Raw genomic sequence first — 25,612 nt, forward strand, 5'->3', positions numbered from 1 at the left:
GCCAGATCCCTGGGATCACGCTGATGGTCTTAAAATTGCTCCTCTGTGATGACCTCAGCCTGCTGCTCGGTTACAAAAAAAATGTCACGGAGAAAACAGAGAGAAAACGTGGAGAAAATTGGTCAGCATTCCTGAAAACCAAAATAAACAGAGGACGGAGCGAGGTCTGGTTTTCAGGAAGAAAAAAACTCAAGCGGAGACGTCATGGAAGGGGAGGAAGGGAAGGGGTGCGGTGGGGGAGTCGTACAAAAGGAAAGTCTGTGTGCTGACCGGGCCCCTCCCTCTCTATGTTCTCCTCCAACAGATGAGCCAGCACGAAGAAAGAGGGCGATCCACATACACTAACACAGAGGGGGAGGGAGAGCGCAACAGCAGCCGGAGCAGAGAGCTTCATTAGAGACGAGAGAGAGGAGGCAGCAGGACGGAGGATGAAGACGCTGCCGAGGGTCTGAAACACAAACAGGTAAAAAAAACTTTATTCATTTATAAAAAAAACTTTGTTTCAGAAATCTGTCCTCTGAGTTTAAACCATCTAAACTTAGAGTCGTTAGATTAGTTCCTTTAAAGGTTTACAAGAAATGTCACATTTAGATCTCTCCTCTTCACTTTCAGTGAAAATTGATTTTTCTGATTGTCTGACAGTCAAAGCTCTGCTGAGCAGTTTCATTAGTCTTCTGAGTCTCACATTTAAACTCCAATTAGTCCTGCTTTTTTCTGCATTTTTGTTTGAGCAGCAGAGCAGTGTGAGCAAAGCTGTTTGCAAGAAAATATCAGAAAATTAAAGGTTTAAAAGTTGTGAATGAATGTGTGAAAATGAATAGTGGTTTGCACAGAATAAAGAAGAAAACATATGTGAAGCACATCAGCAGTGATGGTGTCAGAGCAGCAGGTGGTACTGTGCGCTGTGCAGACTCGGTTCAGGGTCAAGGGTCATGCTGCAGGCTCAGGTCACTTCACTCAGAGAACTTGTAAAAATGGTTTGGCACACAGCAAATATAAGCATGATGGTCCAAACTTAGTTTTCTTGGTTCACCTGAAGGCAGCTATTAGGTTAGCCGTGTGCTAAATGTCCGTGATGAAGCTAATACAGCGAGCTGTCCACAGGCTTTTAGCATGGGAGGGCACTGACTCATGGCTGAAGCCGGCCTCAAGTGGCCACCAGAGGAACTGCAGCTGGACGGCTGTCTTACAAATATCATCTGCAAATCTACCAGAAAATAAATATGTGACATCTGGGTAATATTGCTGTGATAAGGAAGAAGGAAGTTTAGATGCTTCGATTATTTTGTGTGTTTGAGAATGGACTGCAGTAAATGAGTGAATGTTTAATGTGTGTCCACAAACGTGGGGTCACTGAGTCTTTAACTCATCTTTGGCTTTCAGTGGGACTGATTATAATACTGCCCATAGTATTTGATGTAGTATTTTAGTACTGACTGTAGTATTTAATGTAGTATTGTGTGTAGAAATCTCTGTTGCTTTAATACATGTTGTGTGTGTGTGTGTCTATGTGTGTGTGTTTCCTGGCTGTTGTGTTGCTCGTTTTTGTGCCTCACATCTGATGATGTCATCGTCCTCCATCCTCTTCCAGGTCATCATGGGAAACGCGGACAGCCACAGCAGCTTCGTCTCTCCTGCCAAGCCCTCCTGCTCATTCAGGTTTTCCTCCAGGAGGGAGGAGGTGACATCAGCTCGCAGCTGGTGGAGGAGCAGCCAGGGAGGCTGCAGGAGCCGAGGGAAAAGCTACCTGAACCACCCAATGGCCAGCTCACCCTACACCTCATGGCGTTACGAACCAGCCCCTAAAGCAGCCCGAGGAGGCGCCAAGCTGACAGGGGGGTCTCCCCAGAGGCTCAGCAGGGGGGAGCGTGGTCAGTTTGGGGCGGGTGAGCGGGCGTCTCTGGAAAGCAGCGGCAGCCCGAAGGTGCTGCTCAGCAAAGATGGCAGCATGAGGGTGGAGTTCACCAAAGCTCGGGTGGAGCCAGAGAGTCTGAGTGGGCTCCCCGCCATCACTGCCGCAGCGACCACCACCACGGGGGCAGAGGTGTCACTGCGCACCAGCAACGGCAGCTCGCTCAGCTCCGATGGCTCTTGGTACGACTCGCCGTGGGGGAACAGCGAGCTGACGGATAACGTGTTTGTGTGCAGGCAGAATGCGGACAACAGCAGCGGCTACACCACTGCCACCAGCAGCAGCGGCTACAACACCTTCTTCTCTGCTCAGGGTGAGGACATCTCACCTGGATTTAGCTCCAGCCTCCACTTCCCCACCACAGAGACTAATGTGTTCGCCGCCGCAACTGCAGGTTACAACACCTGCTCCTCTGGCCGGACGGAGGACAGCAGCATTGGAGACTCGGAGGTCCTGCAGCCGTACCTCACGGATTTCAGCCTGATTTCAGCTCCTGGGGTTTACAGCAGTCACAACACGCTGCCCGCCTTCCCCACCGACGCTGGGACCCCCGCCGGGGAGGCAGCGCTGCTGGATGATGTCACACAGAAAGAGGAGGGATCAGCCGGTGATATGGAGGAGCATTACTCTTCCTGCACGCTGCCCTGCCGAAATGTGGAGTCTGCAAGTGCCGCCTCTGCCAGGAATAACCGAAAAGACTTCCTGAAGAGCAGAATCAGACGTCTGAGCGACTGGACAGGAAGTCTGAGCAGGAAGAAGAGGAGGATCCAGGTGAGAAACAATAAGATGATGAAGTCATGCTGTGGGTGGAGCTCAGTGGTTCGCCACCTGCTGATGATGGACAAATCATAATTTTTTGTTTTCTGACTTTTTACATTTAAGAATGTTGATTTTCAACATGAACTGACATCCCTGATAAAAGTGCTCAAAATCATAATTTTTTTAAAATCTTTGAATTCTAGTGTTTGACAAAGTAGAGGTATATGTTTTTATCACTTGAGCATAATCAGCCTGTAAACAGAAAGAAAGAAAGAAAGAAAGAAAGAAAGAAAAAACAAGGTCAATAAAGATCATCAGAACATCTTAAAATGTCTTCAAAGTAAACTCAGTCTAAAAAAAAAACCTTTAAAAGTTTTTATAAACTCATTAGTAGATAATTTTTTTAATATATTCTGAGAAACTTAAAACTGGTTTTAAAATTAATATCTTCCTTAATCCTCAGACTTAAACAAGTCATCGAACTAGATTAAAGTCTCATCATGACTAACAACATTACACATGGAGTTAAGTACGAACGCCATTTTCAAACATCATCACACATCAGTAATCTGATGGTAAGCTTTCTCTGTGAGAGCTGGTCCAAAAAAGCCCGGCTTCCTGTTTACAGCCAGCAGAATGAGGTCACATCCTGTCTGCAGTGAGGGAGCTGGAGTAGTGAAGCTTGTTGTTCGCGCTTTTTAACTTAGTGCTGATGATGACGGGTATAATGAAATCAGACGCTGATGTAGTTTCCTCACACTGGAAACCCCAAACACCCCACCCCCCACAACCTGGGTAACCCCCTTACATCAGCGTGACCTCATGAGGACTCGTTTTCCCACACTTGAGTTCCTCCAGATGCACGTCAAACATGAAAGGACTGACGAGTAAACTTTTATTATCTGCTCTCTTCATTATCTTTGTTTCGTCTGCAAGGTTTTTAAGATGTTTAACCCAAAAAGCTTTCTTTGCACCGTGTGAATGTTTCACTGGAGTGCCGCAGTCTGTGTGCCGGATTATTAATTACAATCAGAGAACTTTATTAATCCCAGAGGAACAAAACAGAAACCCTTTGAAAGCATCAGTCTAGCTTAAATCCTCTGCAGCTTTGTGTCACAGTCACAGGAAAATCCATCTTTGCTCTCTGAGATTGATGTCCTAGTGATACATCACAGTGGACTTTTTATTGTTCAGTCTTTCTGGGACTTTGATCCTGCTCATCAAAAACAAATCGCAGTGCTGGAGGAACTTTGATCTCTTGGAAAATTCCTGGAGCTTTTCATGGGAAAGCACCAAAACAAAAACATCACATAGTGACACTGGAGAAAGAAATGTTTGGGAACCTGGAACCAGACCGATCTGAGGGCTTACGTTTCATTTACCCCTTGTTTAGATTTCCATGAGGGCTTGGCTCTGCTCGGCCAATCACAGCACTGTGTTTGATACGGGGGAGTTTGATACAGTGATTGCATGGACAAGTACTTCAGTAAACATCCAGGATCCTTTAAGTCCACTATTATCTCAGGAATAAAAGACCTGCGTGGTAAATTTTCTCTAAAGAACAAACAGCTTAACGCCTTGACTGATAAGAACGGTGCATTTCTGTACCAACTCACTCTGCCTGTCTATAAACAGCAAGTTTCCACATGTCACCTCACAATGACGGCTAAATGTGGAAAACTGCTCAAAAGTGTTGCACAAACCTAGACTAGTCACTCAGTTGGAGGTCTAAAGTAAAGTTAGAGCGGGCATCAAACCCGCGCCCTCTAAAACCAGCAGGTTGTCTTATTGGCTGAAGAGCAGTGATGGATTGTTTGTTTAACGCTGACACTGCAGCGTGAAGCATATTCACACCCCGTTAATGCTAACAGAGGGGAAAATTGTGGTTTGGAATAATACTGCCTGGTGCTGAGCGCTGTGTTGGAGGGCTGCTGTGTGCCTCTAGTGGCCGCAGACGGAATCACAGCAGTCAAATAAAGTCCTCTCTGATTTCTCTGCAGGAGCCGTTCGCCACCGACACAGCCGATGTCTTCATCAATGGACTGAATGCTGGGGCTGTTAGCTGCAGCACGCTGTGTTCCTCCGACCCTCTTCACTCCCTGAACCACAACCAGTTCCCAACGCTCCACTGCGGCTCCTCCAGGAGTCTGAACCAGAACAGTGATGCTCAGCGGCAGAACATCTATGAGAACTTCATGCAGGAGCTGGAGATGGGTTGCAGCAGTACAGCTGACAGGACGGAGCCATCAGAGGGGGACGGAGACGAGGGTGAGGAGGACGAGGAAGAGATAGATGGGGATGTGGAGGTGGGAGGAGGGGAACAGCTGGACGTCCTGTTTGAGAAGGAGAAGGGTGTGGTGCGGCGGGCCGGATGGCTCTCTTTCAAACCTCTCATCACTGTTAACAAGGACAGAAAGCTGGAGCTGGTCACCCGCCGCAAGTGGAGGCACTACTGGGTCACACTGAAAGGTACGGCTGCCTGCAAGGACCAAAAAACAGAAAGATGAGTTCAAGTTTCAGGATTAGATCTGATCTTATTTTCAGTGAAGGGCAGAAAACTTGCGTAGGAGAAGTCTGGTGATGCCTTTAGTGCCTCTGCTAGAGCTGAAATCAGGCTTATGCTGCATACAAGGCAGCAAAAGAGTCTTTGTGCACCTGAGGCACAGTGTGAGTTTCCAGGTTCCTCAGTGTCACTTTCAGGTTACACTAACCAGTCTGGATGTTTCCAGTTAGGCAGTGGGAAGGTTCAGCATGTTTCAGGAAATACTGACAAGTAGTTTTTGAGTTGACTGTTAACCGACCAACAAACATTTATCACTTCTGCTCTCAGCACAGAGAAGGTTAGGACTTCTTCTTAAACCAGAGGAGCCGCCCCCTGCTGGGCATCAGAGAGAATGAAGGTTTAGGCACTTCTAAATGAAACTTGATAAAAGAAAATGTAAAAAAAGAAAAGTGTTCTGTTTCATGTTAAACATTTTACTCAAGTCTTTACCATCTGTGGCATCAACAGCTAAAATTTAGAAATCTCTGTGAACTAAACTATTTAACATAGAATTAACAATGGATTTTGTCTGTTCAGGTTGCACTCTGCTGTTTTACGAGACATACGGGAGGAGCAGCGGCAGCGCCGACCAGGAGCTTTCTCCTCGCTACGCTCTCCTGGCTGATGACAGCATCGTCCAGGCCGTCCCTGAGCACCCAAGGAAGGAGCATGTCTTCTGTCTGAGCAACTCGTATGGAGACGTGTACCTGTTCCAGGTGAGGGAACCGCCAGCACACTGAGAAACATGATTTTACTGGAGTATCTTTGAATGCAGCACCAGCATAAGCAGCTGTGGTGTTGGGACATTTCTGAGGTTTTCTCTTCATTCTTTCATTCTGTGATCGCTTTCCTCCAACTGCGGCCTCCATTTTTTTCCCCATCGCTGTGGCTCATTTGTGAGCAGCGTGAATGAACGGGGTGTGGCGTCACACCAGCTTTTGGTTTTCTCACCACAAACATCCACACTGTGGGACTTTCTCTGCGTGTCTTTCTGTTGGTAATGACTGTGAGCATTTCCCCCTCTTATGTCAGCTCCACACCACCCACACCGAGGAGCAAGCAGACAAACAAAGAGTAGATTTTACTTTTACTCCGACAAAGAAGAGGAGGCACAGATGTGTCGAGACCCCGGATGAACTCCTGATGTTCCTTCAAGTTGATCTTGAATGACACGAGCAGCAAAAGTCTGGATATCAGAGGTCAGCGGGGATAAAAAGAGAGGCAGATTATTACCTGTACTCTCGTTGGTAAAGGTGATGTCATCATGTAATTTAATAATTTATTTCTGTGATCACCTCCTCAAACTTTTAGGAGCTCCTCTTGATTCCCAGAGTCACTCTGACTAATGCAGCAGAGTTTGCAGACACGCAAATCACCCTCCTCCCAGAGGAGGAGGTGGAGGTTTTGTCAAGGGCTGAAAGCAGCTGAAGATGAAGAGCGGAGAAGGCTGAAAGCCTGCTAATGGGAATCACGACACCCAGCTAATTACTGCAACAAATGTTCCTCTTTACGATGATGACCTGATGAAGAGCGAGCTTTAAACCCTGCCACACATCCCCTCGTAAACAAAAACAGCTGTTAACATCAGGACATTAAGTCTGCTGCTTAAACGCAGAAACCAGACCATCAGAGGATGACTGAGCATTGCTTCCTGCTTTCAGCAGCAAATTTACATTTAAAAGTTTCTGTTTTTAAGGTTTTTGTTGTTAAAACAAAGCGCAATCAGCAGCTGAATATTCAGAGTTAATAAAGCAGGAGGCTCAAAGTTTAATACTGTTCTGTTGCTTAAAATCTGTCTGACTCCATCTTGTCTCGTCCTCCAGGCCACCAGCCAGACTGACCTGGAGAACTGGGTGACGGCAATGCACTCGGCGAGTGCCTCTCTGCTGGTGAAGCGTCAGAGGAAGGAGGACACACTGCGCCTCCTGCGCTCTCAGAGCCGCTCACTGCTCCACAAGATTGACATGGATGGGAAGATGAAGAAGATGGCCGAGCTGCAGCTGTCCATCATCAAGGAGCCCAAGAGCAGGAAGGCGGTGGAGACCCAGGTGAGTGCGGGGAGAAGTGGTCCAGTCAGGGCGGCCAGCATGTTAGTATTATCACCTACGCCGGTCCTGAATATGGGCAATGCTTTAGAATGACCCTCACAGCCATCTTTGAGTGAAGCACACATGAACATCAGACCAGACTCTCGCCCTGTTGTCTTTGAGCTTCACGACCTTCAGTGTCTGAAGTTTGCTGCTGTCTCTGTGTTTGTTGCAGAGAAATTAGACAATCTTGAAACTGTGCAGCAGAATGTGTTTCAGTTTAAGGGTTTAATTCTGCTCAGCATCAGTGTGAGTCAGTTAGGGTTCATCAGCATTGCTTCAGAGGACATAAGGTAACAGCTGTAAGAGGAGAACTGTCAGTAAATCTTGATGAACGTGCAGTTTCTGAGTCTGTGGATGGACTTTGTGGTGTCACAGATTAGCTTCAGGCTGTTTTGCGGGTTTCTTTGTTCTTGTTGTTAATTTCCAGTGACAGCGATGTGCAGACAGAGAACGTATCATTTAGCAGCCTGCTAATCTTTCCTCTGAACTGTGAAACTGATCCCAGCGCTGCAGTTTGAACTCTGAGATTAGAGGCTAATCTTCCTGCTCAACATTCAATTACACATTTACTGAGAGGGAGGGGAGGGCAAACAGAGGAGGAGAAGGAGAGCCTCGATTTATTGGAGAGAGTCCAGCAAGAGAAGAGGAAGGAGGGGAGGAGAGGAGATAAAAGGGAGGACAGGATGGAGGGATGAGGGATAATGGGTGATAATCACAGAGTAAGGGACATAATAACTTCATCACAACAGAGACTGAAGCAGGAATTGACAGCAGCAGCAGTCTGCCCCACCCAGGAAATACACTTTACCAGATGAGTGAATGGAGAAAAGATGGCTTCTCTCAGCGCCTTGCCATGACTCACTGACCATGTTTCATGGTTTTCATGGCCGTCTGATGAGTTATTATCATTTTTTTATACAGAAGCTGTGTTTATGTGTGACCCTGTGTGTGCTCAGATCCAGCAGTGGGAGCAGAATCTGGAGAAACTGAACCTGGATCTGTTCAGGCTCAGGTGCTACCTGTCCAGCCTGCAGGGCAGCGAGCTCCCAAACCCAAAGAGCCTCCTCGCCGTGGCCAGCAGGCCCTCCAAAAGCATGCTGGGACGCCTGGGAGTCTTCTCCGTGTCCTCCTTCCATGCTCTGGTAAGTAGAGGTCCGACGCTTCCCTTTTTTAAAAAAAAAGAAAAGAAAGGAAGAAGGAAATTAAACCAGACAGTAAATCTGCCTCTCTGGACTCTCACAGGTGTGCAGCCGAGAAGAGGCCACACTGAGGCGGCGCTGCCGGTCTCTTTCGGGAGGAAACCGGAGGAGGGGTCTGCCGTCCTCCCTGAAGGTCCTGGATGATCTCAACAGGCGCGGCAGGGGTGGCAAACACTCAGATCACCAGGTATTACACTGCACCCTTCTCTTGTCCAGTTCAGTGCTGTAGTATGGTGAGAGGCAGCGTGCACCCTTCTGAAAATAGTTTGAAAGGTGAAATATTCACATGGAGTCAGAGACAGGTTTAAGAAACGTCCTACTCTGAAGTCTTTTCACGTGGACGACTAAAACCAGCTCGTCTGATTCAGGCTGAGCTCATCGTTCCTCTCTGCTCTCTAAAAACAGCCCAGAAGAAGCGTGCTGTCATCTGTCGTTACGAGGCTAAGTTTAGCCTCTCCTCAGTGCATCATCCAGCTGCAGTTCCCATCATGCCTGGCTCCTGACGGTCCCCTCGTGATAAACAGTGGGTTATTTTTGGCCTCTGAGGGTCCGGAGGATAAATCTGTCAGCGCCACTTTGCTTTGGCTTGGATTCTCGCAATTCAACTGAGCCGATACACGCTCAGTGGAAAAACTGCCTCATAGTCTCATAGCTGCAGCGTCTGCAGGATCGCAGCACGTTACCTGCTCCCTCCTGCCCTTGAGCAAGGAACTGCGCAGGATGCTTCCAAGCAGTAACTCCCGCTCTAAGCCAAACATCTGTGGATACCTTGGTGAGGGGAATTCTAGCCACATGCTGCCTTTGTTCGACTGAGAGTCCTGCTTCGAGCTGAATGCCTAATCAGTCAGCTGTTTATTTCATCTTACACAAAACTGACCAATCAGAGAGCTCAGAGGGCTTTTTGTATACTGTCCTGCTCTTGAAAGTCAGAATGATTTATTTCCAGCAACTTTTTATTACCATAATTCATTTTTCTTCGAAATGTAATGAATGTAGGGCGTAATAAAGCCTTCTGAGCTGCTGCACCTCTACTTGTTGTGTGTTGAAGCCCAGCAGACGGTAACACAGAAAGGTCTTTCTGTGGATAGAGACGTCTTCAGGTGTTCGTAGTCAGGCCTGTGGCAGCTTGTTCTTTGTGCTGAGCACTTGTGGTCAGACAGACCTGCAGCATGTTTGTGTGCAGCTGGATCTCCATTCCAGTTCTGCTTTCAGATCAGATCTGATGCTGCAGGCTGTGGTTTCCGGGTGGAGCAGCTCCACTAGAGGACATGTGGAGCTGATTGCTGCTCGCTGTGTCGACTCTGCAGGAGATATACACTTACCGGAACTCGCCGCCTCCACTTCACTGCCATGTTGGGGGGTGGGGGTCATTACTGTAAAATCCTTGATTCCTTCCAGAAAACAGAAGTTTTCGTACTGACGAGTGTTTCCTGTGTCCAACCGTCCACTCAGACCACACTCATGACTGCTGCAGATGTTTTAAGGTGGTGTCGAGGAAAGGCATGTGAGTCCATGATGATGATGATGCCAATGTGTTCAGTGTCAGTCGGTGGTCCCAGACTCCAGGCAGGCTGATGGCGGCTTCACAAACCTGTAATTTCAGCACAGCTCAACCTGCTCATTTTTCCCATGATTCCCTGGGGCTAATTTAGGTTTTGATGCAGGACAGAATTAAACATCCCAAGTCTTTTATCATTTTTAATTACGTTTAAATATAGGAGGGAGTATTTTTAGTTTGTCTTTAGTCATGACTGTGTGTGTGTGTGTGTGTGTTTGTGTTTGACTACAGCAGTACATTATGTGGACTTTGTAGAAAGCAGCTCACTGGTTAAAGATCATGACGTGTACAAAAGTCGCATCGCTCCTTTGAAGCACCGTCAGGAAACACTCGGGTGGATGTGAGCAACTCTGAAGCAGGAGTCACTGATCTTTTGCTGATTAAGCAAATATGAAACAGGTTATCGCTCAGAGAAAAGACGACTCAATCCGGAAAAGCTGGAAGATGATGTGACACTGATACTTTTGTTCAAAATTGTCACCCATCAAACTCGCCGAGGAGGAAAAGGAGGAGGAGGTGGGAGAAAGAGGAGGAGGACAGTTTGTTTAACTGCACAGCTTTTTGAGGGCAACCTTCTGAAGAGGAGGAGGTGGGAGGAGGAGAAGGAAGAGGAGGAGGTGATTGAGAATTAAAAGCTTCCAGGCTGTTTTATTCTGCCAGGATTTCTTTGTTCCTGAGAGTTAATAATCCTTCACAGGAGGCAGGAGATGACTCCCACACCTCCTCTCCACATGACCTCCCCACCAAACCCCACCTCCTGTTGTCACATGACCTCCACCTTCTTTCTTCTGCTCCCCTTTTAACCTCCTTCATCCCCCTGTGTCTCCTCTTTATCCCACTGTTCCTCTTTACCCTTTTGTCTCCATATTTCATCTCCTGTGATCTTTTCAGCCAATCAGAGCTCCGGATTCTTCACAGGCTTTTCTTATTTTCCAGTCCACCTCGTCGCTTTAAATCCTGTGGAGAAAGTCTGAATTTTAAGAATCACCTGCCTATTAGTTTAATGATTTTATAATTTTCTGCCTTTAAAGCTTCAGTTTATTTGTTTTTATTAAATGCATTGATGATTTTACTGATCAGATCTTATAGAAGCCAATCGGTTATAATAACTGAAGGTAAACCTCGTAGGTCATTCAGTCCTTTAAAACCTGTGCTGATGAGTTAAAAGTTTAATTTAAAGTAAAATTCTTCCTCTGTGTTTCTTCTGCAGAATGTGGACTGCGCTCCCAAACAGATGGAGGCAGCGCCCCCTGCCGGTCATAGTGCAGATCTGCAGGTGTGTTCACTGACTTACCTACAACTTCTCTTTAATTTTTCTTCTGCGGGCAGAACTCCTAACAGATATTATTTTGTATGTTATTTGGATGACTGCAGACTGAAATATGATGATAATTACTGGATTTGTATTCACATGATTTCCTGCGAGGTCATTCTCCCGGTTCACGCTCCTGTGTGCGTTTTCAGTTGCGTGATGAGCTGCAGCTTCCAGCTGTTGGTGTTTTTACTCTGAACATCTGTCGACCTGACGGCCACAAAGACTTCGGTGAGAAAGAAAAACTCATCACTGAATAAATAAAATTCGTATAAAAACATGACTGGTTTGTGTTCTGAGAGGATAAATAATAAGCACATTTACCTGTGTGTGATGTGCTTCTTCTTCTGTGAATCTGCAGGTTTTGCGGTGACGGGTCACGTGGATGGAGCGGGAAAAAGTCATGTCTTCGTCAGCGAGGTGGACCCGCTGGGACTTTCACCCAGAGACGGTAAAACAGAGAACGGTTTCAGGTTTTATTTTGAGGGAGACCCTGCGTTTCTGACAGTTTGAGGTTTTGAAGGTGTCCAGCAGGGGGCGCTCGAGGCTCCGCTATCAGGCTGTCATCTGTGCAGCGCTACACCTCCAGAATGGGAAAAACCCTGTCTGTGTTTAGGATTTTAAAAGATTTTGAAGCTTTAACAAACTTGAAAAGATGCAGTTTTAATTTTTTTGTTTCCAATCAGGCCTCAGGGCCGGAGACGAGGTCCTGGCTGTTAACGGCGCTCCTGTGTCTGGACTGGACCTGGACCTCCTGCAGAGTCTCTTCAGACATCAGAAGCTGCAGCTGCTGCTGAGGAGGGATGAGTCACTTGAGGCCGAAGAGCCTGCCGACCTCTGGCCCGACCACACTGACCCCTTCCACCCCGGCTGCCAACCACCGGCCACGAACATCCACAGCTGGATCACAGGTACAGCAGAGACGCTCTGGTAACAGCATCATAATGTTCAAACACATTTCACATTTATATCAAACCGATTTCCAGTTTTAAATATAAACTCAACCATTTTAGTCACAGCTGTTTTATTGATCAGATTCATTTACAGAAACCAGAATCAAAGGCTTTTATTGTGACGGCCAGTTAAAGCAGCAGGAGTTCTCCTGTAAAGATCACAGATCACATTTCTTCTTCATCTCACAGATTCCTCTGTCATCACAGATGCAGACAGTGTCCTGCCTCCCGTTTTCGATGACACTTCTGCGAGGATACCTCAGGACACCGAGCCCTCAGAGGAGGTGAGCTTCAGTCTGTGACAGTCTGAGAACATCTGGATTTTATTTAAATGGTTGTATGTTATTCATGACCAAGCCGCTTGTGTTTTGCTTTGATCGGCGATAACCCCGTCATATAAAATCAAGAAGTCTTATGAGGATGTGATTGGTTTCCAAAGAAGGCAGCTCAGACTTACCTGCAGAAATCCTCCTGTGCCTCCTGGAGCTCCACCCCCCACCTTTGTGCACATGACCTTTGGTCAACCTGATAATCCAGCTTACACAGTCAGGAGTGTTTGTAAAGTCAGAGCTGAGGGATTAACGTTTTTCCCTGGAGAAACACAACTTGTAGGTGTTGTTTGTGACCGCCTCTTCATTTCTGACGACGGCGGCAGGAGTATCAGGTGACCTCCGACCCCAACTGATCCTCTTCGTCGTTGTTTCACTCCTTCGTCATGGGTGCTCTGTGCTGGGTACTGCCGATGGAGGAGGACTGGGAGACTCTGGAGGAAGAGGAGGAGGGTGGAGGGCAAGTGTTCCCCGGGGTGGGGCTCCTGGAGCGGCTGCTGAGGCTCCTGGACAAGGTGGCAAGCTGCCTGGGCTGTTGGCGTCCCGCTGACGGCGTCGTCCTGCTGGTAAATGGGCTGCTGGTTGGTGTAGAGCTGAAACTTGGTGTAGAGGAAATGATCACAAGTGTTTTCTGTGCTTTAGATTTTCTCAGTGTGAGACGGTTGTACACGCCACTATCACAGCGTTACGTGTACAGACGCCCACGGGACTATGTTGTACCTGCTCAGACAGAAAGTAGGACAATAGGAACAAGTCACCACCTGAGAGAATGTCAGCACAGGACAGTAATCCCAGCCTCAGATGTCCCAGGGCGGCTCAGAGTCAAACAGCTGCTCCTTCGTGAAACAGTTTAGATACCTTAGGACTGACGAGGATCCTCCTGGAGGAGCGGGAAGCCTCTTGTTGAAACATCAAGACCCTGAAACACACAAATATTTGAGACTAATATTCCAATTAGTGAGATAAAATCAAATACAATCACCCTGAAAAAGCAGAGATAATTAATTGATTTAAAAATTAAGATAAAAACAAGTCCTGGAGCTCAAAAGTGAAGCTGTTAAAAGGTTCTTCTGTTTACACAGCATCTTTTGATTCTTCATGAACTAATTGATTGTTTGCGTTAATAAAACTGTCACGCTGTGATCGCGCTAACCTAAAGATCTTCATCTTCAGTGTTTTTGGAGTCAAAGGTCAATCCTGCACTCTCGACCATCCAAAGACTCGTTGGTTTCTTTCAACTCGACTCCAAACAAGCACCAGTTGCTGCTGTTTAGGCCTTTGATGCACTTTTGTGCACATTAATATCCAGTGTTTGATCATCTTCCAGTTCGTTATCTGCTCTGCTGAAACCTGGAGGTGGGTCTTTAGTTCTTCATCGAAACTGCTCCTCACCTCCTTGAACAGTTGAATTGAACATGTCTGGGCAGTCTTTTCCCCACATGTTCAGATCTCAGGGCGCTCCTCCTTCCTCGATTTTAAAGTGCAGCGAAGCTTCCTCACCACTTATCAAAAGCTCTGCAGCTTCAGGGTGAGCGCATTGGAGCTCAGAATTCATCAGGCTGTCGGCGCTGCGTTAGAGGCCAGCAGCCCAGATTATGATGACGGATGAGGCAGCCAGTTGGTTAGCAGCTTGTCCTGAGTCAGGGTCATAGCAGCAGCAGCGGCGCTCAGACTGGGAACAGGTTTGTGTTTGTCTGTCTGGATTTTGGTGTTTGTGTGTTTAACCTCATCTCTGGCTCAGCGGCTTCCCAGACCTCCCCAAAATCCAGCAAAGAGATTAACCTCCTGCTGCACTGATCCTCGTTCTCCTGACTCAGAGCCACAGTTCTCTCCGGTTTGTCACTCAAGTTTGAGTGTGAGTGGAACAAAAATCAGTTACTGGACTTCCACCTGGGACTGGGGGGGTGGGGTCTGTTTTCTGATTTTTCCTCTTTATTGTCAAGCACATGAACAGTGGTGTTGTCCTGAATGATTTCATTGAGCTTTGGTTCCTGTGTTTCCCTCCCAGAACTTAGACCGGGTCTACTCGCTTTACCAGACCTTTCCAGAAGGCCAGACAGGAGATGGCGACAACCCCAAAAACCCATACGGCAGAGAGGTCAGCCTGCAGCCGGTGAGCCCCACCCACCTAAGCGTGTGTCAGCGTCTGCGTAAGGTCATCCAAGAGCTGGTCGACACCGAGAAGTCCTACGTCAAGGTCAGAATACAACAGCAACAGTAGTACTACTAATAAAGTACTATGATAAAGAAATCTATACTTATGATTTTGAAATCTATACTTATGATTTTACACACAATTTGTACAGTTTTAGTTTTAAATGGTTGTATAAAATGGGTCCCTTACAAATATTAAAAGAATCTGCTATATTAATATTTTTGTCTTAATTAGAGTTTATGCTTAAACATCTTTATATCTTCAAACCTGTGTGTTTAAAACTGCTGGAAAGATCTTACTATTTGATTAGAGATAATTAAATTTGAAAAAAGAAATTAGACTTTGATTAATATCGGAACATTTTTTTTGGTTCTGTTTCAGGATCTTGTCCGTCTGTTCGACATCTACCTGACCCCCCTGCAGAAGGAAACGTTTCTCAGTAAAGACGAGGTAAAAACGAGCCGACAGTAAATGACGGTTGTGAAGTGAAGGTTGTGGTTGTGACTCTGACCGCAGTGTGTCTCTCTGTCGCTCTGTCAGATGGAGGCGCTGTTCGGCAGTCTGCCAGAGATGTTGGACTTTCAGAGAGTTTTTCTCCAAACGCTGGAGGAGAGAATCGCCGCCTGTCCGAACTTCAGCAGCCTGGAAACCCCCGAGCAGTTCAAGGTGAAGGTCCATCAGCTGGTTCAGACAGATTTTATTTCCTTCATTAATTTTTTTATTTTATTCTTTTTGTTTTAGTTGTGCATGCATGCAAGTTTTATTGTTTTATTTATTTAAGCTCCAGTGAGCTTATTTGGGCCCTGTGATGTTTTACTTTTATGCATTTTTTTTTCCAATTGTTAAAACTGATATATTTTTATTTACTCCATTTCGGGTCCATTATTATTATTGTTATTTTATTTTTTACTTTGTTTTTTTTATTTATTTTTTTTATTTTAGTTATTTTTTAATAATTTATTTAATTACATTTTATACATAGTATATATTTTTTGGGATATTTTGTCTTTTCACAGTTTATCTTCTTTTTATTTTTTTGTACATTTTATTCATTTATTAACTCTATTTTATTTATTTTAAGCTGTTAACATATTTCTCCTTTTTAAATGTTTCACTATTTTAAATGCGGTTAAACAGAATTTCCATATTTTAATGAACAAAAGTTTTTATTCGCTTGTTCGATGGGTTTAGTTTTTTCACACCTCATTTGTGTTTCCACCAGAAACTCCTCTTCCCATTGGGTGGATCATTTCTGTACTATGCCGATCACTTCAAGCTCTACAGTGGCTTCTGTGCGAATCACATCAAAGTCCAGAAAGTTCTGGAAAGAGGTGAAAACACAGTCTGAGCACTTTAAACTCATTTAAGCAGCACTCCATTTAACCTTTAACCCTGACCACCTGTGACGCAGCCAAAACAGACGCAGCCTTCAAACAGTTCCTGGAGGCCAGAAATCCGACCAATCAGCACTCGTCTTCCCTGGAATCATACCTAATCAAACCTGTTCAGAGAGTCCTGAAGTATCCGCTGCTGCTCCGAGAGCTCGTGTCCCTGACAGATGCAGAGAGCCCCGAGCACACACACCTGACAGGTAACCCAAACATACACCTGACAGGTAACCCACACACACACCTGAGAGGTAACAGACCTCACATTATTGTATTTAAACATGTTTTGTGACCGGCTGCACTTCCACTGTCATCCACTCAGAGGCGCTGCGAGCAATGGAAAAGGTGGCGAGTCACATCAACGAGATGCAGAAGATCTATGAGGATTACGGCTGCGTGTTTGACCAGCTGGCAGCAGAGCAGAGCGGAGCCGACAAACAGGTAAACACAATGACACACACACACACACTTGAGCGTCACCTGTGTGCATCACGTACCCTGAAGGTTTTTTTTTTTCCTCCACACTCAGGTGACGGAGATCTCGATGGGGGAGTTTCTGGTCCACTCGTCGGTGGTCTGGTTGAACCCACTGCCCTCTCTGGGTCGCTTGAGGAAGGAACCAGAGCTGACGCTGTTTGGTGGGTGAAGTCTCTTCTTCACACTTCTTTACTTGCACAGGTGATAACTGATGGAGAATAACACAAGTCTGTCTTTGTCCTCAGTGTTCAAACGAGCTGTCATCCTGGTTTACCGTGAGAACAGCAAACTGAAGAAGAAGATGGTGAGTGCACGTCTACTCTTCATCTCCTAGTTTGTATAACTGAACAGATTTGTATGTCTATTTATGCCAACGTAAACAAAAAAAATACAGTGACAAAAAAATTTAACAAAGTGTTAAAAAAATGATATTAAAAATGCAAATTCCTTGGTCAAAAAGTAAGGGAAATCAAAAAGTCTGAAAAATTAAAGTTTTGAGTGAACATTAGTCAAATCTGTCAATTAAAAAGTAAAACAATATGTGTTATGTGTTAAAGAATATTTAAAAATATCAAAATAATATCAAAATAATGATCATAACAAAGAATCCCATAAATGAAATCACTTAAAATTTCCTTTTCAACTATAATATTGTTGTTCTTTTCAATTTTTAATAAAGTAAAACCAAACATATGGGAGATAACATCACATTTAAATAAATCTAAGCACTGTGAGGTTTTAAAAGAAAGATGGAGGCCAAAAATGTCTAGTTTTTAAGTCAAATATCAATAAAAATCAATTTGGCTTCATCTGTTTTTTCCTGTATTGGCAGTAATGGGCTTCCATACAACTGCTGGTTTCTATTAATTCCTTTAAAGATCATCTCAGAAAAACTTTAACCTGGTTCTGGAGAGATGATCTGCTTCTTTGTCTTTACAAATGTAATCCTCGTCCTTGATTGGCTCCTCAGCTGTAAACACATCAACATGATGTCACTGAATAAAAGAAAAAAACACCTCCACCTGTTCTTGTTGTCAGTTTTTATGTTTTTTTTCTCACAGACCTCGTCCCGATCAGCTGACCTTGACCCCTTCAGATTCCGCTGGTTAATCCCAGTTTCAGCGGTCCAGGTCAGACCGGCTAACATCACAGGTGAGTGACCAATCAGAGTGAGGTTTGTTACTGCAGTGCTGGTGCAGCAGCTCTCCAGCAGGAGGCGCTGTGATGGTCTGAGCTCACTGTGCTGTGTGTGTAGGTTCTGAGGACCCATGTGTGTGGGAGCTGGTTCACAGTCGGTCTGAAGTGGAGGGACGACCAGAGACGGTGTTCCAGCTGTGCAGCAGGTACGGACAGCCAATCAAGTTCCTGTGGTGGTTCTCCGTCACAATGGATGTTCTCGACTCTGTGCATGATGATGTTAAGCTTCAGCTCTGTGTTTGTATTTCAGCGGTTTGGAGACAAAGGCCAGCGTGCTACGAGCCCTGCGCTTGCTCCTCAGAGACCGAGCTCCTGTGGGATCCCTGAGGAGGAGCAGGCTGTCTACGGCTGAGAGAAGCGCCTCCTGGAGGAGGAGGCAGCAGCGCCGCTCTGACACCCAGAAGACAATTCCTCACCAGCTGCAGGAGAGCTGCAGGTCTGACGGTGTCCTGGGCGACACGTGCTCAGAGCCTCTGCTGCCGAGCCACGCCTCCAGCTCCAGTGCCGCTGCAGGGATGAGAGGCAGACTCTGCTCCCTGACTAGCGAGCTGGAGGCCCAGCTACAGAGGCTCAACTTCAGAGAGGAGGAGGTGGAGCAAAGAGGGACATCTATAAGTGAGGAGGAGAAAAATAAGCGGAGCTCTAGCTTACGGCGAAGTCCTGGAGATCTGCAGGACCTCAGCAACCTGCTGGAGAGAGACTTCAGCATTCAGAGCATGACCTCCATGATCAACGAAGACTGCTTCTATGACCCCCTGCTGGGGTTACAGACGACCGCCGCCATGCCCGCAGTGTAGGGACAAAGCTAACATGCTAACACAAGGAGGATGGTCATAATGCGGGGAGTCTAAATAAATTCAGATGATTGAGCTGGAAGTTTATCACACCTGAACATGGAGGTCCACGCTGACCTACACTACAAGAGGAAGTCATATCAGCCAATCTGGGATTTTTTTTACTGATCTCTCTGATTCAGCATTAAAAGCTCACCAGTGATTTAATGGTAACAAAAATAAACAGCAGTCGAACGTCACCGGAAAGTGAGAGAAAAGAGTCTGACAATCAAGTCCAAGAAAAATGTAAATTTAAAGAAAACGTGTGTCACTGTGAAACATCAGTTCATGCAAGTTCTTAAATTCCTAAAATTCATTTTTAATTTATGATTTTTTTGTTTGTTTGTTTTTAGTCTCGAAAAGAAATTTGATTTGTTTGTATTTAAAAATAAGATTTTATTCTCATAAAATTACAGGTTGATCTCTCAGAAATGTGACCTCTTTCCACAAAAGTGCACCTTTATTTTTTAAATATCAATATCATTACCTGTTAACCTTTAAAATTACCGTTATTTATGCAAAAAAACCCAAAAACATTTGGCAACAATTTTTAGTTTTTTCATTTCAATTTTTTTTAGTGTTTTTTTTTCTTTCTGAATTTTCTTTTTTAATTTTACGTTTTCTTTACATAAATTACTTCAGCTTTAAAACGATAAGTTTATGGTGCCCTCACAGTAAAACTTTATTCCATCAACATCTTTAAATATAACTTTCTCTAAAAACAATTTTATCATCAAACTACATGAAATTCAGCCTGAAAAGTGTCTTTTTCTTTACACGAGTTTATAATAATTTGTCTTTTAAAATGTAAATTTATACCAAATCTTTCAACTTTATTCGCAATCTTTTTTCTCTCACAGAAAAACTGTAGACCCATCTCAGGCATCTCGCTAACACAGCTCAAAAACCTCAAAGAACAAACAGAATCATTTGTCTCAGAGACAAACTACAGACCTCACAAAAATTTCCAGAAACTGGAGTGTTCTTTTTAAAAATTCCTCGAGAGAACATGGTGCTCAGTTCTTTTCACTTAACCAAGCGTCTCTTTGAAGGGTCCAACCAGCTCAGTTTCATCTTGTTTGCTAATGATGGACCGAACCGAATGTTGGACTTGCTGCCTGAACTCGGCGACAGCTGTCAAACTCTTGTGTTGTAAATATTCTTGTGTGCAGCACTCATTTTGAAGTTTTCTGTCTAACAGAGAAACTTTCTTGACAAAAGCCGTTTCTGGAAAAATCTGGAGCTGCTGGATCAAAGCTTTCAGTCGAGTTTTTATATTTATATATTTGTAATGTTTTGTTGACCAAGCACTAGAGAGACACCAGTTTTTTTATTTTATATTTGTGTTTTATATTTTCTAAAATGTTAAAGTATTTGGTAATTTATTTTCTTAAATATTTGTTCAAGGCAAATAAATGAAAAAAATATTTAATTAAAGATTTTTGACCTGAAATGCTCCTCCTATTGCTGTTTATTCAGTCTCTGAACAGAAAACTTCAAGGCCTAGTGACCAGCTGAACCCCCCCCCCCCCCCCCCCTCCGGCAACCACTGGTTGCTAGGGGGCGGTTAGCTGCGGCTAGCCGCGGTTTGCATAGAAGACGCTGACTTTTCTCAAAACTCGCCCCAGCTGCTCACTGAGTAGCTGTAAAGCTGTGAGGGAAAAAACAGAAAAGATTCATTGAAGTGGATTTGTGATGCTGCAGAGCTCTGTCTGTGCACTGCTGAGTAAAGCTGAGGTCCCTGTGCTCTCTGCAGGTTTCATTATTAATGTAAAGAGATAATAAAATCTTATTCTTTCAGAATTTGTATGTGTCTTGGGTAGCTATCCTCCCCCTGCCTCCAGTTCTCCACTTTGCGCTCTACCCTCCAACATTAAAACACCGACACCGTGTGCAGCGGTCCACGAGCTACAGACGCTCTACAGGCATACCTAACCCAGCAGACTCTCTTTGTTCTTGTCATGAAGTCGTGTTTCTTTCATAAACATTATCATTTCCTGTGATGATACTCAGATTTCCTCCTTTCACTCATTTCAGTCTGACTTCACCTTCAGGGGAACAGGACGCTCAGCTCACTTTTGGATCGATAAATTAAAATTTAAAAAGCAGTGAAGGTAAAAACTGAGTGTGTGTGTATGGTGTGGGTTGTCTCTTCAGCTCTTGTTGCCAGAGTAACCGCTGTAGAGAGGAGGAAGAAAAGCCTTTAAAGCATATTCATTTATCAGCACAGCTCTCAAAGAAACACAAAATTGGCATATTTATCTTAAATTTACAGGTTTTTAAAAACTTTTAAAAAGTCTGCATCTATTTGGAGACTGAACATCTCAGCTTGTCTCACCAAATGACATCATTTCAGACCTTTGAAGGCTTTAAACACTCATCGCTCAGTTCACCTGTTAATGGTCACTGAGGAGCTGAAAGCTGGTCATGTGAGGATATTTCAGGCTCCGGTTGCCTAGGTAAACTTCTAACGTGTTTATTCACAGGTCATATGTCAATCAACAGTGTTTTTCACTCTTATTGGACGTCTCTTGAGTCGCTCCCCATAAAGTTCATCACTAGCTGGGTATCGACTATCTAAGAGGGAGATAAGTTGTAGTGGTGGTGGCATTCTGTTTCAGTCCAACACTTGAAATCAGAGAGCTCTTTAAAACAACCTGTTTATTCAGAAATATAGTGTGATAAATATATATATGCACAACTTTGTAGTATCTAGAGTAAAAGCAGTTCTACCAGTAAAAGAGGAGAGACTGTGCAGCTGAACGCACGCAGCGCTCCCTGTCCTTTGTATGAACTCTTGTATTTATCATATAATCCTATGATTGTTATTATTTTTTTATCAGTAATATAAAAAAATCCTCCAGCACAGTTACTGTCATGTCAGGCAAAGAACATCGGCAGGAACATTTAGACCTGATGTTTCCATCTGCAGCACAGAGACAGAGTCAGGCTTCTGTTAATTACATTTAAGACTTTTAATCCCGACTGAGGAACCTCTGAAGACCTGCAGAGACCCCGAAAGAGCCAGGGGCTTGATGAAGCCCCGGAGTTTTTAACTTCACTCTCTGCTTTCATAGTCAGTGTGAGTGGCAGGACATTTAAACACACATATACAGGACAGGAACTCACAGGGTTTTAGCTTAAACTCTCACCATCCATTCGGAAAGCTTGAACACTTCGATGTCAGAAGCTGTAAGAAACTGCTGCTGGTGGGAGGGCTCTGTATTTGTTCCCTTGAATTTGAGACATTTTTGCATACAGCTCTGTGTTAGTCCTGAGTGTAGTATTCCCTAGTCCCTCTGAGCTCTTTATATTTCTATTCCTTGGATCTTGTTTGATTCCCTTTTCGTGTCCAGCCTGTCCCAGTCTCATCTCTGTGCTTTGTTACCCTTTTCGTCTCCCCAGTTTTGTCCCCGTGTCGTTCTGGTCTCTGTGTTTTTGTGGTTTTCCTTTCTTGGCTATGTCTTTAGTCCTGGTATTCATCTCTTTCCTGCGATCGTCACTCTGTGTTTCATCCCTTTATGCCCTTCTAGGTACATCGTGTTCAACTGTGCTCTCAGGGGTGTCTACTCTGTCCTAATGTTCTCGTGTCTATATACTTTCTGCATCTATATACATCTCCTGCATCTGGTCTTTGTTGTGTCCTCTGTCAGTGTATTTTCTCAGTGACTGTTTTTGCTTTTGTTTTCTTCACCTTTCTGCATAAAAAATAAATCTGTGATTTTCTGTCTGTGAATCCTGCATCAGTTTCACTTTCCCCGTATCTTTGCATTCAGGGGTTAAAATAGCCTTCACAATAACTATGTGCAAGTTATGTGCAGAGTAATCTCTAGTGGGATGAGGTTGAGACGTTTTATTGATTGAATCAATAAGAGGAGGTAGGAGGAGGTCAGGGTGGATGAAGGGTTTACAGCCATCGTGCACCATGTTTGCTGAACTGGAAAAGAGATGCCAGAAAAAGAAAAGATTTTCATAATGCTTCAGACAGTTTAACCATCAAGATATTAATTATTGACCCAGAAAATCTTCAAATCTTGTGAGCCAAAAAATCTACATCAGCCTTATAATTTCTACTTATTTAAGCTATCTGTCTTTGACTTAAATGTTTAACTTCCTGTAATACCATTAATTTTGCTCTGGGATAAATATTTACTGATATTTCACCAACAACACAGAACTACTGTGACATGGAATAAAAAACATCTATTAGCATGTTTAGACTGACTTTAAAGCAGAGCATTTCTAATTAAACTGAAATGAAGCTACTTTAATAATTTTTAAAAAATTATGATGAAGGTCAGCGTAACACACACAGAGAGAGAGAGAGAGAGCGAGAGAGAGTCGTGTTTTTATATCCTTGTCAGGACATCTAATTGAAATAATAATAATAATAATAATAACTTTATTTATAAAGTGCTTTCAAATAAAGTGCTGGACAGCTATCTGACGATAAATAAGACAAATAAATAAAAATACAGTTAAAAACTGAAAAAACAAAAGAGAATAACAATTAAAACTTTAGCCATAGAATTAAGTCACGAAATAATGCTTTCCCCAGCCGCTAACTAACCATCAAAAATGAATGCTTAACCCCAACCCTCAGCCTAAACCTGACCATAACCTGACTGTAATCTTGACATTAAACCACATTTTGAGTGTCAAATATGCCTTCAGGATTTTGTTTCTGCCAGATGGTTTGATTCAGCTCCAAACTATTATCACTGTGACTGAGGGGTCAAAGGTCAAACTGTCTACTTTAATGTGAAGCTAATTTCAGCTGTGTTGGGTGAAAGAATGAGGAATTGCGCGGCTCTGTGGATACTGAGGGGGAGTCAGAGGAAATCCTTCCACTCTTCTTCATTCTTCCTCCTCATCGAGTCAGCTCACATCAGCAGAGTGTGAAGCAAAGATATCCACCCACACTGCTGAGCTCACACAGATTTATCACGTTTCTCCATCAGAGAAACAAACCACTGAGAAATCAGAAAGATGTTCCTGAATGAAAACGGATCATTTATTTATTTAGATTCATTCCCAAGTGATTACTGGCAACATTTTTATTTAGGCTGCTTTATGCCATAAATACACACTGATTCAGTGTGTGTTTTCATGCAGAAACCAGTACATTAATTTTAAAAATATAACACAAGTAATTTACAAAATGTAAATTACAGGTGCATGAAAAGAAAAATCAATTAAATTTTATATAAAGTCAGTGACCACCCAGGTCGCCACAGTCTTGTCTCATCACAGAGGCCTCTTTGGTTCTAAAAGCAGCGTGGATTCCCGGGTGTTTCACCCCCGATGAAACATGACATCCCCACAGAGGTGGTCCTGAAGATCGTTGACCCACGAATCATCACAAGGTGTGAAAATTTTAACAATAACCTTGATTATGATAAATGCAAACAGATTTTTTTAAAGTTAAACAAGCAACTGTAAAACCAAATTTAAACTCTCCCCATTCAAACAAGTCATAGAGACAAAATGATCTTTAACCTCCTAAGACCCAAACTCTTCCACGGCATGCATTTTTAATTTCTCTTTATATTTGGGCATATTGGGGCCCGATGAATGTAAAAACAAAGAATTACCAGATTTATTTTTTTTTACCTTATTTTTGTTTTTAAGAAAAATAAGAGCCACATATGAGGATTTGATAGAACAGTGGCAGTATAATGTCCTCGTAAGTGGATATCAGGCCCATGTAGAGCAAAATTGAGTATTTTAGTCTAAATAACCCAAAATGTGATGTCCACATATGTGGACGCCAGGTCCTAGGAGGTTAAATAAAATAAAGTAAAATAAAAATAATTTAAAATAACAAAAATGCTTCTTTTTAATTAAAACAAATCAAAAAAGAATTTACAAAAAGCTGCACAAAGAAAAAAATATATAAATAAAATGATCAAATGTGAGAATTACTAAATGTAAAATACAAAAGATAAAAATAAAAATTAATTTCTTTATTTTTGTCTTTAAACAAGTAGAAAAGACAGAAAACAAAGCTGCTCACCAGTAATCAGACTTCCTGAAAAACAGCGGAAAAAAACAGCATTAAAAGAAAAACCTTAAAGGACAGAAAAGCAGCTTCTCAGTTTGTCCTCTGCAGCGTTCAGACATTCAGGCCCGCGGGCGGCCACTCAACCCTCCAGAGACCCGCCTCTAATAGCCCACCGCCTGGTTTCACATCGCTGAGCAACACGGCAAGCTGAACAGGCTGTTCAGCATGTGCACAAACACAGAACAAGAGACCCAAACACTGCAGGAGGCTCGAAACACTTGATGTAAAGGAGCAGAACACTCCGAGGATCAAACAGCTCAAATAAATGATCAAGAAAACACAGCTTCTATAATATGAGGATGTACATGTAACGGGACAAAATGAAAGACACAAACATGGCCTCTCACAATTATCTGAACATTTATAGATCAGTCAGAGATCTGGGACGACACGCACAGACGTTCATTAATAAACTGGACTGTTGGGAAATCTGGCGGTGCATTCAAGGACACTCCCACATCTAAAATTTGATGTCATAAAATGCAGGAAATAACCAAATCTTTACCGACAACAGCCCATAGAAAAGCATGACAGTGTTTCTGATTCAGTCAAACATGAATCACAGAATAAAAAGTGTTTCCCACTCAGGACAATAAACACCTCCACAGAGAAAAGACAGCTCAGCGCTGCAGTGCAAGAGCTTACATTTATTATTATTGTTGTTATTATTAGTAGTAGTAACAGTATTATGTCACATGAAAGGAGTCGGCCTTCATCTGTTACTTTTGTAATATGACCTTAACCTGCATCAGTTTTACTGACATCATTTGTTTATTAGCACCTCGCCTCTGTCTGTTTTATATTTTGAATTTTTTAATATTTTATTTTAAAATTTAAAAAACAC

The 25,612-nt window shown here is 43.7% G+C and overlaps 1 protein-coding gene and 1 long non-coding RNA gene across 2 annotated transcripts; one reads left to right on the forward strand and one right to left on the reverse strand.

The window, feature by feature from the left end:
• Window positions 1-1,450: 1,450 nt before the first annotated feature.
• On the forward strand, window positions 1,451-20,157 carry tiam2b (TIAM Rac1 associated GEF 2b). The gene is made up of 22 exons (XM_085133709.1): window positions 1,451-2,683; window positions 4,672-5,140; window positions 5,751-5,929; window positions 7,037-7,261; window positions 8,260-8,445; window positions 8,546-8,689; window positions 11,271-11,336; window positions 11,525-11,603; window positions 11,734-11,823; window positions 12,059-12,283; window positions 12,515-12,609; window positions 14,663-14,851; window positions 15,191-15,259; window positions 15,350-15,475; window positions 16,032-16,140; window positions 16,221-16,400; window positions 16,520-16,638; window positions 16,727-16,835; window positions 16,920-16,978; window positions 17,736-17,826; window positions 17,930-18,017; window positions 18,122-20,157. The coding sequence occupies exons 1-22, from the start codon at window positions 1,562-1,564 to the stop codon at window positions 18,666-18,668; spliced, it is 4,566 nt and encodes a 1,521-aa protein (XP_084989835.1). The 5' UTR covers window positions 1,451-1,561; the 3' UTR covers window positions 18,669-20,157.
• On the reverse strand, window positions 8,441-14,544 carry LOC146502209 (uncharacterized). Its single transcript, XR_014869542.1, has 3 exons — window positions 13,808-14,544; window positions 11,697-13,573; window positions 8,441-11,582 (listed from the first exon to the last, which is right to left on the reverse strand). It is a non-coding gene; the product is annotated as an uncharacterized LOC146502209 (long non-coding RNA).
• Window positions 20,158-25,612: the final 5,455 nt, after the last annotated feature.

This window comes from Neolamprologus multifasciatus, chromosome 15 (genome assembly GCF_963576455.1).
Source record: "Neolamprologus multifasciatus chromosome 15, fNeoMul1.2, whole genome shotgun sequence".
Lineage (NCBI taxonomy): Eukaryota > Metazoa > Chordata > Actinopteri > Cichliformes > Cichlidae > Neolamprologus > Neolamprologus multifasciatus.